The following is a 12360-nucleotide window of genomic DNA, read 5'->3' on the forward strand; positions in this document are numbered from 1 at the left end:
TGGAGTCAGAGATTAGTGTAGCCCTTTTATCTTTGCAGCAGTCTTTTGCATACTTGAAAGCTCGTACCCATTTGCCTGTGACTTTTGTCTGGACTACAGAAATACACTTCTGTTGGCCTTTCCTCACAAGACATGTTTTTATGGCTCTGATAATTCTTACTGTTCTCCTTTGGACTGTCTACTCAGAAAACCTGTTTCTTTTGGTGCTCAGAAATGAATGCAGTACATCAGACAAGGCTTTGTCTGCCCTAAGTAGGGGTTACTTAATCTGTGTTATGTATTGTGCTTCTGTTTAGATGTCTCAGCATGATGCTAGGTTTTTTTCATCTTTATGATACTGGTCAGGATTTGTTATACAGCCAGTTTAATACAATTTCTGCCTCCTAGTAGGAGGTTTTCTAGTCTGTATCAAATTACCTTAGTATTTCAAAAGGTTGCACGTTTGCTTAATTGTTGTTTTCCATTCTATTATTATGCACCACTTCGATAATATATAAAAATAACTTTTTACCTCCAATGCTGTCTTTCAAATCCCTTGTAGTCCCTTCAAGCATACTTGCCTACGTACCTGAGATCTTCAACAGCTGGACAGGGTAGATGCTGAATAAAAATATTGACTAGTACTATGGATAACTAATGGATAATGTTACGGATTACAATACATTTGTTTTTTTGAAATATCAAGACTGTTTTTCTTTTTCTAGTTTATTTATATGAAGGTTATGTGAGATGTGATATCGACCACTTCTCCCTTCTCCACAGGACCTGTTATCCTATCATAGAAAGAAATTTGGTTGACTTGACACAACTTGTTGGTAACAGATCCATGTTGTGCTGGTAGGCTGTTTGTAAGCACCTAAAACATAATTGCAGTTTCTGGAAAAAATACTAGAGTAAAAACTAACTAGTCTGTAATGGGCTTTACTCTTTCCTCTTCAGTCTTCTAGAACATCATGTGCCTTTCAGGAGTTTTCAAAGATAACAAATGGCTATGTGTATCTTTTTTTTCCTTGTGTCAGCATTAACTTCTAATTTAAATAGATTATTTCTCTCCTGAAACATCTAGAGACAGCAGTCATATATCCTTTCTTAACTTTCTCATTTTGTTAGACTAAATTAGACAAGTTTTCTTCTAGTCTTCTGTTAGAGGTTGAGCTCTGTTTTCCCTACTAGTTTCTTCTTCATTAGTTCCCATCATTTGCTTATCTTTTCTTGAACATGAGTGATTAGAATTGTATGCAGCACTCCAGATATATCTCATTGTAGTGCCTGGCACAGCAGTTCTCTCTCTTTGGTGGAAGTACTTCTCCTGAGTGATCTCAAGATCGCAGTTGGCTTTTCTTGGCTGCATCAAGTTGGCAGCTCACGCTCATTCCCTGACTTTCAGAACAGAACAATCGGCTTTCCCTCACAAGAGAATATGCCTGTTCCTTGTCAGCTGATGTGCTCACATCTTATATTCAACCAATATAAGATTAATCTTTCCTGAGAAGGTAAGGGCTCCTAACATTGGTATCTGAAAAGGTCTTGTTGAGTTTATAAGGTAGCTGGTGCTGGTGATAACAGAAAAGATTACTTGCTTTTTTGTGGAAGAGTTGAGGAAAATATCTTAGATAAAGTCTTACTTATGGCGGCATTCTCTGTGCCAGTAAATGTGCTAAAATGATCTTTGTAGGCATTTTAAATGTCTCATCTAAATTGTTCAAAGAGCCCTAAGTTTTCAGAGGGTCGACACTAAAAATATTTAGCTTTAAAGAGACCATCTGTTTCTCCCACAGCTATGAATATCCTGTGGTTGAAATGTTGAGATTCTGTCACAGGATGAGGGAGGCATTGTGGATATCAACATACTGGTCAGCCTAATTGATTGATTGGTTTCTGCTATGTTAACTCTTACTTGAGAGAACTCTCTTATCTGGGCAGATGCTGCAATGTCACATCCATTTTTTCATGCTGTGTAATTCCTCACCCATCTTATTTGCCTTTATGTTTCTGGACTGCCTTTCTTCCATGTGTAGACCATGATATTTCAAAGAACTTTAACTGGTGGTTTCTGTGGTGGATTATTTTTCTCTCCATGAACTTCTATACTTAAAAAGTTATCATCTTGTGAATATAAATGAAATTCTTGTAAATTCTAAAATTTGCCTTCACCCTTCCATTCCTGTGCAATAGATAAAGAACTAGGGTTCCCTGCTCTCACCCTAATCTAGAAAGGAGAATACATATAATTGTATAGAACACATCGAATTGACTAAGGGCGTTACCGTCCTTGACAATGTTTTTGTAGGGAAACTGAAAGCAAGTATCAGTTTAATTTGTAATGGAGGTGAAATTTTTATTTTCTTAAAAACAGCTCCTTGTATTTCTTCTGCTTTGGAAGGTGCTCACCTATGATGGTGGTAAAGGGGAGTATGTATACCTACATATCATTGACCAGTTTCACAATGTTTTTCCTGTCCAGTATGAGGTAGTTGCAGGAGACAGCTGCTTAGTATTATTTTGGAGGCTTAAGGATCCAGTTCATCTAGCATAAAAAAACACCACAGTTTTTGTTTAGACCTACTTTTGTTTGAGCAAGAATTTTGTGTGTTTTTTATTGTTTTAGGGTTTAGGTTTTTTTGAACTCCAAGGTACCATTAGTCTACATATAAAGTGTTTTGTATTGTAAGTTATATTACAGTTAATGTACTAATTTTTAAATTTTATTTAAATACTCATGCTTTTAATAGATGCTATTAAGAGTACTGTGGCTTACAACTAGTGCTTAAATCTACAACCTTTATAGTGATTAAAGGTAACCTTTTAACTTGGTTATGTCTTTGTACTTTGGAAAAAAACACTTAAATCTCTAACAGGCAAATCTTGCCTTCTTAATGTTTTCAGCATGTACCCTGGAAAAAATCCACCTAATATTTCACACACATTTGAGCTGGAAAACAGATGCTTGTTAAATTCTTTGGCTATGTAAGGAAGCTGTACATGGTTATATAATCTACTTTTTGTCTAAAAATACAGCTTTTTAATCTTAAATGCTTGTATGCTCTAAGCATTAGAATTTATTGTTCCAATTTTAGCAATTAATTTGTGGCTTTATAATTTTCAGAATGAGAGAATTAAACTGATGGTTCAGCTGGAGAATTGTTAAAAAGTTTTGAGTCTAATATAAAAATGTAAGATACGCCTTTCCATGAAATACTTCAGTGTGTCTGTTTCCAATTGAAGAAGTCCTTTGAAATGACTGCTCTGAGATATTACATGAATATGCGATTCATGTCCCCTTTTTTAAGGGAAACATTGTCTGGAGACATAAAAGAGTTCTTCCTATTAGTTGTTTAATGTTAAAATGCAGCAAGTATAAGTGTGACCAAACAAATGTGATTTTTGTAGCAGGTGTCCTATGTATCTTGGAAAACTTGTGGTTAAAATCTCAGTTTAAATAAAGACCTTGCTATCAATACTAATCATAGAATTGTGTATGGTTAATTTTTATAGAAAATTCTAAATATGGTTGTTTTTAAAACGTTAGTTGCTGTAAAATATATCACAGATACTTTCGTGCTTTATGCTGCTGTATAAATTCAGCATTTCATCTCTTTAAAGTGGATCAAACCTTATGTATTAGTCTTTACATAGACATTACCTTGCATTGTGTCAGGCCCTGTGTTCTTGGATAGGTGGTGAAATAATGAGAAATTAAATAACATATTGTCATATAAAAGTGATTTTATGAATACTTGTACTCATCGGTTAAAACATTTGACTGAAATTAGGTTGCTTTAACCTTGTCCTTTTTCTTTTTAGGACAAAAAACGGTTTTGACAAATGTTCAAGAGGAATTGGATAGGATGACTCGCAAGCCAGACTCTATGGTAACAACAAACTCTCCTCCAACAGAGAACGAAGCTTGATAGTGCATAAATAATGCATATGTAAATGACCAAATAACTATGTATATTGATCTGATAAGACCAGGAATTTTCTGCTATGGCAGATGCTATCAGTTTTCTTGGGCAGGGGAAATGAGCTTACTACATCATTGCCTTGTCCCGGTAAAAAGTGCACATTCAGGAAGTTTGCATATAAAATCCCTCTGTATAAGATAACCATTTAGAGTTTATATAGGGCAATTCTTTTGGTTTTGGAGGTAAGCAGGTGCAGCTGCATTTCCTGTTGTGAAGAACACAGAGAAGCAAAATGGAGAATTCTTACTAAAATACTACTACTGACTGCACGCAAGGCAAGAAAGAGAAATGAAATACTTTTTCAGCTGGAATTGGCTACTTGTATGTTGCAAATGCATTATATTCTTGGAAAGGTGGTGGTGGTGGTGTAACAGAGCATTAATTAGGTGAAAGAAGCCTACGTAGGGAATGGAGCCCTAAAAAGGGAAACAGATTTGGGACAGTGAGAAACTAGAATGTTGGACTGACTGGAGAGGAGCAATGTTGTTAAATCCTGTGTTTCACATAGGGTAAATAATCACTGTTTTAAAAAGACTACTTTACATTGGAGAATTCCAGGCCAAACACTAAGCATCATGGGAATTTATTCTTGTTATAAACCTTGTTTTAGTTTTTAAAAAAGTCTAAGAGTGTGGATGCCCTTTCTGGTGTAGCTGACAAAGGGAGAAACTATAACTTGTTTAGATCCAAGTGCCTGGCACAGTGTGTGATGTGTCTTTAGAAGGTGCTTGAACTTATTGTGCACTGTAGTACAAACAGTCACTGTTTGGTTTTATTTTAAAATCTGTAGTTTGGCTATTTGTATTTAATTTTAAATCCTGTTTTCTGATAGCTTCTGCCTTTTTTTATGCCAAGTGGCTAGCCTATGAAGAATGGTGGGTGACGTATCATTTTCCCATAATGAAATGTGCTACAGAACACTCTCAGTATTTTTTTTTTCTTACTTTTTGTAACTAAATATTAGCTACCAAGCTAAACTTTATTCCTGCCTTACACCTATGGAGGTTTTTAAAAAAAACTTTCAAGGCCCTAGTTCCAACCACATCTGCTGCAGGTGCAGCCAACTCCAATTCTGAAGGTAACCTAAAAAGTATGAATGTGCTTGTGATGAACATACTCAATAACTTGTTTTATATTTTCTTTAATGTAGCATTTCATTTGGAAAGATGGGTTGTGGTTGTCCCCGTTGCTCTAAGTGGAGCTCTGTCCATGGTCACATAAAACCATCATTCTGTAAAAACAAACAAAACTGCTATGGTTACTGAAATGGCACTTTGATTTTATATATGGTATGCTTGTTTTACATGTACACACTACCATAAATTAAAAATACCAAGCATATTCTGTGCTCTTAACGCTGAAGGGAAAAACCACAATTTGAATTATGCAGAGTTTACTTTTTATTGATAAGAGCTTGTTGTACTAAATCTGATGTCTGGATATAACTTCCCTAATATATATTGTTACTTAAATATACAGAATTAGATTGACCACTAACACAGTACTGGATGTTAACCTCAAATCCTGCGTTACATCAAGAGGCTGTTCTTGTAAGTCTGTCTAAACATTATCTAGAAAGCTAAGAGTATTTACTTGCCTCTTTGACAAACATTAACATGAGTATGTTATTTGTGCCAGTTTTTTGTTGAAAATACTATATTTTTCTTTTTTTTTTTTACTTTTTTTTAATAAACGGTATGACCTGAAGTTATACAGTTGTCTAGATAACAGTTGGACTAAGACTGTGGATGGCTGATGGGTAATGTGGATGTACTTCCTGGTGTAATGGGTGCCAGTTGCAAGTTACCACACCCGAAGAAGTAATTACACACTGTCCTCCTGACACTGAGAATTGAGATTGGAGACTAAAACATCAAAAACTCAACAGGAAAATTGAAAAAGTGTGTGATTGTAATGGGATATAGTTTGAAAACCTCAGTCTGAAACTGCATTTTTTTGGTCATCTAACCTGATAAGCACTTTCTCTAGCAATACGGCTAAAACTTAAATTTTAAGTCCTTTCCAGTTCTATAAAAATGTTAAATACACTAAAATTGATCAAAACTGATAATGTATGATAACTTACCAGCTTTGCAGAAAGATGCTTCCGACAAAACAGAAACGGATTTCCAGTTTCTAATTGCAAGTGAATGCTCCTAGTTTATTGAAAGAAAGTTGTAAGTAATGTAGCGTCCTGTGGTTGCCAAAGTCTGTCAACTTTGGTGAGCTGCACAGTTGTTATTCTGGTGTCTTCAAGCATTGGAACCAAAGGCCAAATTGCAAACAGCCTTTACATTTCCAAGTGAAACTTCATTTTATTTGCAGATACACTCGTATGGTAGACTGTTTAAACTATTATCTGACTATATTTATATGCATTATAGTGACTGCATCTACTGTTCATGTTTAAACTAAGAAAACAAAAGATAAAAGCATTCAACTTGAAGCAAATAGAAAAGTTTAAAGATTGGCCCTCCATAAAAATGCTGTGGTTATGCTGCTTGATTTTAAGTTTGCACTTTCTTATTGGCATTTTAAAAAAAACTGTTTAAACTGAACAGAATTTCGTATTTTATTTAATTTAACTACGTTGAAAGTGACTGCTCTGTACATCATGAACTTAACAATATACATGCTGTAAATGAAAGTTCACTGTCCTGTATACTAAGTTTATTGGGTTTTTTTTCCAACTTACAATTAGGACTGCAAATGTATGAAACAAACCTTAGTCCAGTTGTATGGCTTTAACCAGGTGCAGTATGCAGTCATGTGGAATCTTGCTTTCTAGTGCTGGCAAAATGAGGACGTCTTTAATTACTGGCTTCAATAAACACGAATCCAGACTGCTTTATGCTGTGCTTTTTTCTTGTTTTTAAGATCCCCTTCTAGAGCTGTTTCTGGGGGAGCAGAATGTTAGTGAGTTCTGTGAACAGGAGAAGTAAGTTGGCTTCTACGTTTGTGGACCTTAATGACAACTTCCTTGGGAGTTCATGCACCAGCCTTTGCTAATGTAACTCCTCTCTGGAGTTCAGAGCATGCACGTTGTGTAAGTAAAGCGCAGTTGGTGTAGCTACATTTGCAGAGAGAGGTGTGCTCATGATAGCTTGCACATAAACAGTTATGTCAGTAGAAGTGGTTTTGATGCAAAGTAATGTATTTCATCCGAATGGGGAAACAGTTGTATATTTTCCCAGGTTAAAATGTATACCTTCTAATATATTTTGTAGAATACTGTACCCAAATAGAGCACTGGTCTTAAATTTGCAAGATGAAAATCCAGGTTATGATAGGTTTAAGGAGTAAATTGCTTGAGTGGTGCAAATGCCTCTTCTCTGCCAATAGCAAAGCTAAGTTTTTTTTCCCTTCGGTGGGTGTAACAAGTTCTTCCTAGTAAGCATAGAAGGAGTAGACTTATGTAATTAGGATTAGTACTTGTTTACTTTGTTGTTACTTTAACTGGATGCCTATATATTCCCCTGCATAGGCTGAAGTTCTACTTATTAATGTTTCTTGAGTCTCCCTGCCTCTGAAATATAAATCAACTAAGATTTTGGTTTCTAAAATATATAGTTTCTCTAGAAGTGAATCCTTACGAGGCTATGAAACAATTATCATTTCAGAATTGCCATTATGTTTTAATGAGTTCATTAATGTGAACAGTTAATTTTAGTCCTTTAAGATGGGATTTAAAAAAATTTTTTTGAATACCTATTATGTTAATCTGGGAGGAAACTAAATGAAGATTTCATCTTCAGACATGCTGAAGTTGCAAGTGACTTTCTTCAAAAGACCGTAACAGTGGATTGAAATGGAAGAACACCCTTGTAACTCTTATGTTTACTTTGCTGTTGTTCAGCTGTAATTTGTTTTTTTGAAAGCAAAATGTCTCCAAATTTAAAAAAAAAATAATTGGGATAATTATGTTTTGGTGTGGAAAACGGCTTGCTGGAGGCTCTAAGCTACTCTTACAAGATTAACCTTTCACTGCCTGTACTGTTCCCAATGGTAGCGTTAACCCCTCTGGCTTTTCCGTCATGGCAGGATTTTGTTAGGGAATGAACTTCCCAGGTAAGAGCCTTTGCTTGAATAAAATCATCGGTTTCTGAGTCTTTGTAGTTCAAATACATACAAGGGAAAGGCTATAGATGATTAGGTTGTTATTGATGACCTAAACCAGACTCTGGTTGTCTGGGTCTGTACGCTGAGCTGCATGGATTATCTAAATTGAATATTTAATACTAAAAGGAGAACTTGTCTGTTATTTGGTCTTTTTAATTAAAAAATAGTATATTCATAGGATTGAGGCAGTTTAATTCCAAAAGCACACTTTTGCTGAAATTCAGTTTCCCCTTCAAGGAAGCATTGACATAAAACTTCCAGTCTGTTCTACTATAGCCTTCATAATAATTAATTACTTCTTCTCTGATCCACTCAGATTGTGTGGAGAAGATCGTGTCAGCACAAATAATTAAGAAAGCCAACAGTCTGAACTAATGCTTTGGGACATCACATGGCTCTCGTTTCACAAACATCTGAGATTTCTGCAGTCAAATTTAACTGTAGTTTCTAAACAGCCTTTCTATGTAATGGGAGTTGCAGAAGTGCAGGTGAGGGCAGAATCTGATCTAGCATGCTTTCTTTTCTCTGGAAAACTGAAATGAAGCAAGCTCTGACTTGCACATGTACATCAATGCCTCTTGAAATTCAAATGCTTAAAAAAAGCCCAAGGAAGATAGTTCTCTCAAAGTGCTTTACAAGTTGTAGTATAAATGTAGTGTTACAATGTTTCAGTTACGCATGTCTCCCTAAATCTTAAGTATAGAGCACCTAATTCTGCTTTAAACTGGCTTAAAAAAAAAGATCAGTTGCGTTAGCGCCTTAGACATTTATTTTCCCAAATAACAGCAGTGCACCTAAGAGCATGGTGCTGGCATTGTTTAGAAATGACTGATGCAAAAGATTTGACTTGTCAGTGTAAGTTGATATGTAGCACTGTTGCCCTCTGAAATAGCTATGTAATCTCTTTGGTTTGTGTTCCAGTATTCAAAGTCACAGACTTCAAGTTACTGGAGGGGTTATATTGAAACCTCGCTAATAGTTACATGCAAGAGGTCTGTAAGATAATGTTGTAAACAAGGGAAGCAATTAATTTTCTCTATTGCCTTTGCTTGCAGACTTTTTATGTGGTAGAATCAACATCGCTAGTTGTTATCTGAAGAAAAAGATACTTGACTCCCCTCTCCCTAAAAATTAATTATGTTTTGCTGAAGTTTTCTGGAGATGAAATGTTCCAAGTCCAGAAGGTGGCAGACTTGGGATCAGTGCCTGTAGGTAATGCTGCTTAATATGCCATTGCAAGCTGCTATATGCATTGCTTGTGATGTTCCCTTAATAATTCTTGTTTGGCAGATTTTTTTTTTTTCAGGCTAAATATCTTCCAAAGAGAGCTGAATTTTTCCCAAACAAAAGCAGTTTCATTCAGTTCTAAGAATTTTGTTAATATGGATTAAGCTTTTTTCTTTCTCATTTTGAGTTGTCATTAAGACTCTGGTTCCTTTCTTTCAGAACAAAAGCTGAAATAGCAGTGTCCCGCACTAAAAGAAAACAGTTGTATCTGTGCACAAGAGAGCTGAACTAGGTTGCACAAGCTGCCTTTGAAAAGTGTGTGATTTTTCAGTATAAATAGTCACTAATGAAACTGTTGGTATGTGTTTGGATGTAATGCTTGTTGTAGCTTTATGCCGCATGTAAAAATGTCATCCATGTCTCGGACTTGCCAAATGCTTAAAAACAAACAAACAAATTCCTTCAAAATATGTCAGAAAGGTGGTTGCAACTAGAAGGTGGTAGGAATTATCTTGCATGAGTATTTGCAAGAATGTGTGGTGAAATATTGAAGTTCTTGAGGAAAGGAAACATGCAGTTGTAAATCTCTGGCACTCAGCTTACCAGATAGACAGCATTCCTAAAAAACAGGGACTTTCCTTTTGGAGAGGGAATGACATGACAGCATTAGAATTGAGTTAATTGACAGAACAGAGGGAATAAGACCACTGAAAAGATAATGGAAGGAGATGGCTACTGAGGCTTGGATGGATTAACTCTGTGTATTGCTCACTGGACTTAGACTCTGCGGGACTAGAGGACAGAGTACTCTGACTTCCATGCATTGGCCCAAGTGACTGGCTGCAATTTTTGTCTTGCCCTATATTGCCCATTTCTCTCTGTGAAGGAGCCCAGCCAAGTTTTTGGTCTGACACCAGTCTCTTGACTGTCCTGTAAGGCAGTCTGGGATAGGCGGTAGAAGCCTGAGCCAGGTACGGCAAATTCACAACATGGTCACAGTGCAAATAGGAATGGTGGGCACGTGTTGTAGGAGGGCAATATGTGCCTAGGCAGAGGTCTGGTAATTGAAGTCTGTATCTGAACACAGACTTCACACACATTTCAGTTGCAGAGAAAACTTGGATGTTGCACTCAAGTTTAAGTGACCATATTGATCATGTATGTCTTAAATGGTAGGATTAAGGTGCAGATGAATGTTACTTGCTGTGGTTGGTTAATAAAAACTGTTTTAGGTTAATAATAAATCACTAAGTACTATCAAATTAAAACCTCTCTTTTCCAGAGGAATCAAGTGATGATCCATGAAGGACCTGGTATACTGACTATGCTTTGGAGATTATTAGAAAGTGAAGGTGTTCAGAGTTTTCAGATGGTCTGAAAGATTTAAGGTACTGTGCCCACAGGCAGAGAGGGAGAAGTAGGAAAAAATTCCATTTTACTAAAGATCAGTCACTGACTGCACAGAAAATCTTGTAAATCCAAAACAAAAGCAAAAGGCTAGTCCTTTTGCACTTCCAGCCAAACCCAGAACTGGATTTATCTAGCTTAGGTGTGCAGGTCAGTAAGGAGAGTGATAGAGACTTTTATCACCTGTGCTGTAATCTCACTGTGAGACTCCACTCACAAATACTCAAGAGCTGTCATCTGACCAATATCCTTTGGTAATAATTGTTAGTTCTTGTTGTAATGGGCTGGTTTTGAAACAAGCAAGTGGTATATTAACCTTTGATACATGTAAGAGATTGGGGTTACTGAACTAATACTGAAATGTGTGTATGTTATAAACCTTAATTGTTACACACAGGTTTACTTTCCTGGGAAAAGCATGCATGCCCCAGAAAAATACTGGATTGTCAGTAGGCAACTATGATTAGCAACTGTTTAACTAGCTGTATTAGGATGTTTTGACCGATACCTTGCAATGCTGTTTTGTTGGGCTGAGAAATTGCCAGTGAAATTGGCAGGATCTGAAATACTTCAAATTTAACAAAAGCCTGTGAAAATCTCTCCAAGTCACCTTTTAGCTGAACAGAAGTACAGAACAACTATTAACAGAATGCTGTCATATTTAAAATATTTTTAGCGTGGCTTCCTCTGCTTTTGCATTTGTGCTCTGTCCTATTCTACCCCCTCCTCAAAAATAAATCTTTTGGCCAACTTCAGTAACAAGAAGGATCTCACAGATAGCTAACTTAATACCGGTTGAAAATCAGTGGGTTGGTGGAGACGATAAATCCAAAGACTTCCTCTGCTTTAGGCAGGGATTGCCAAGTAAGTTTGGCTAGTTCATAGGCGAGACAGGCCAAACAGAATCTGTCGGTCTGCACACATGGAACCTGGCATAGCACTTGCTTCCTTTTGCTCAAGCAGTAGTTCGAGGACATAAATAGGAGCTAAGCCTGCTGTGTGTGAAAACGGACCCTTGGGAGGGTGCTGGGTCATTGGGCTCAGTGGGAGGGGTGAGGTGGGGAAGGTAGGAAGAGAAGACGTAAGTCTGCAAGGAATCAGGATTTATTAGTTCCGCTGTGTATGGCTTTGTAGAGTTGGGGCTATATGCCTGCCTTGAGTTTATAGCTAGTGATGGAAGACTTGAAATTATTTTTCCTGTTTAAAAAAAAGAAACAAAAAACCCAAAACTTTCCCTTGCATGTAGAAGACCCATGTAGTTAAAGAAATACTCTGCAAGGGAATGAACCAAATTAGCTGAATATAAAGTTCTGTCGTATGGAGGAATTAAGTGCTATTGGAAAAAAAGGAATATTCTTTGAACTGTTGTCATGTTAGCTGATGTCAGCAATAAACTGTAGTTTAGCTGTAAGCAAAACAAATTTAGAAGGATAATTAAAAAACGAATTTTTTTAACAGTTGCAGTGCCCCACCAGAAGTGCAGGGGACTGATTGGTTTGGTTACATAACAACAAACACAGTATTAAAACAGTTGAGGTCAGTTGTTTTCGCTGGCCCATTTTGTCCATGGAAAGAAAGAATGTAGTGAGTGTACTTTAGCTTTTTTTTTTTAAGCCTGCTGAGGGACCTTTAAAACTCTGCT

The 12360-nt window shown here is 36.5% G+C and overlaps 1 protein-coding gene across 3 annotated transcripts in view; it reads left to right on the forward strand.

Annotated features, from left to right (window-relative positions):
* Positions 1–6812, forward strand: part of DYNC1LI2 (dynein cytoplasmic 1 light intermediate chain 2) — a 28005-nt gene extending 21193 nt beyond the window's left edge. For all 3 annotated transcript variants that reach the window (XM_059824813.1, XM_059824812.1, XM_059824811.1), the window contains one exon: positions 3805–6812. In XM_059824813.1, coding sequence (XP_059680796.1) covers positions 3805–3911 — 107 coding nt within the window. In that variant the 3' untranslated portion in view covers positions 3912–6812. The remainder of the gene's footprint in view (positions 1–3804) is intronic.
* Positions 6813–12360: the final 5548 nt, after the last annotated feature.

The sequence above is a fragment of the Gavia stellata genome, chromosome 15, assembly GCF_030936135.1.
Source record: "Gavia stellata isolate bGavSte3 chromosome 15, bGavSte3.hap2, whole genome shotgun sequence".
NCBI classification, from domain to species: domain Eukaryota; kingdom Metazoa; phylum Chordata; class Aves; order Gaviiformes; family Gaviidae; genus Gavia; species Gavia stellata.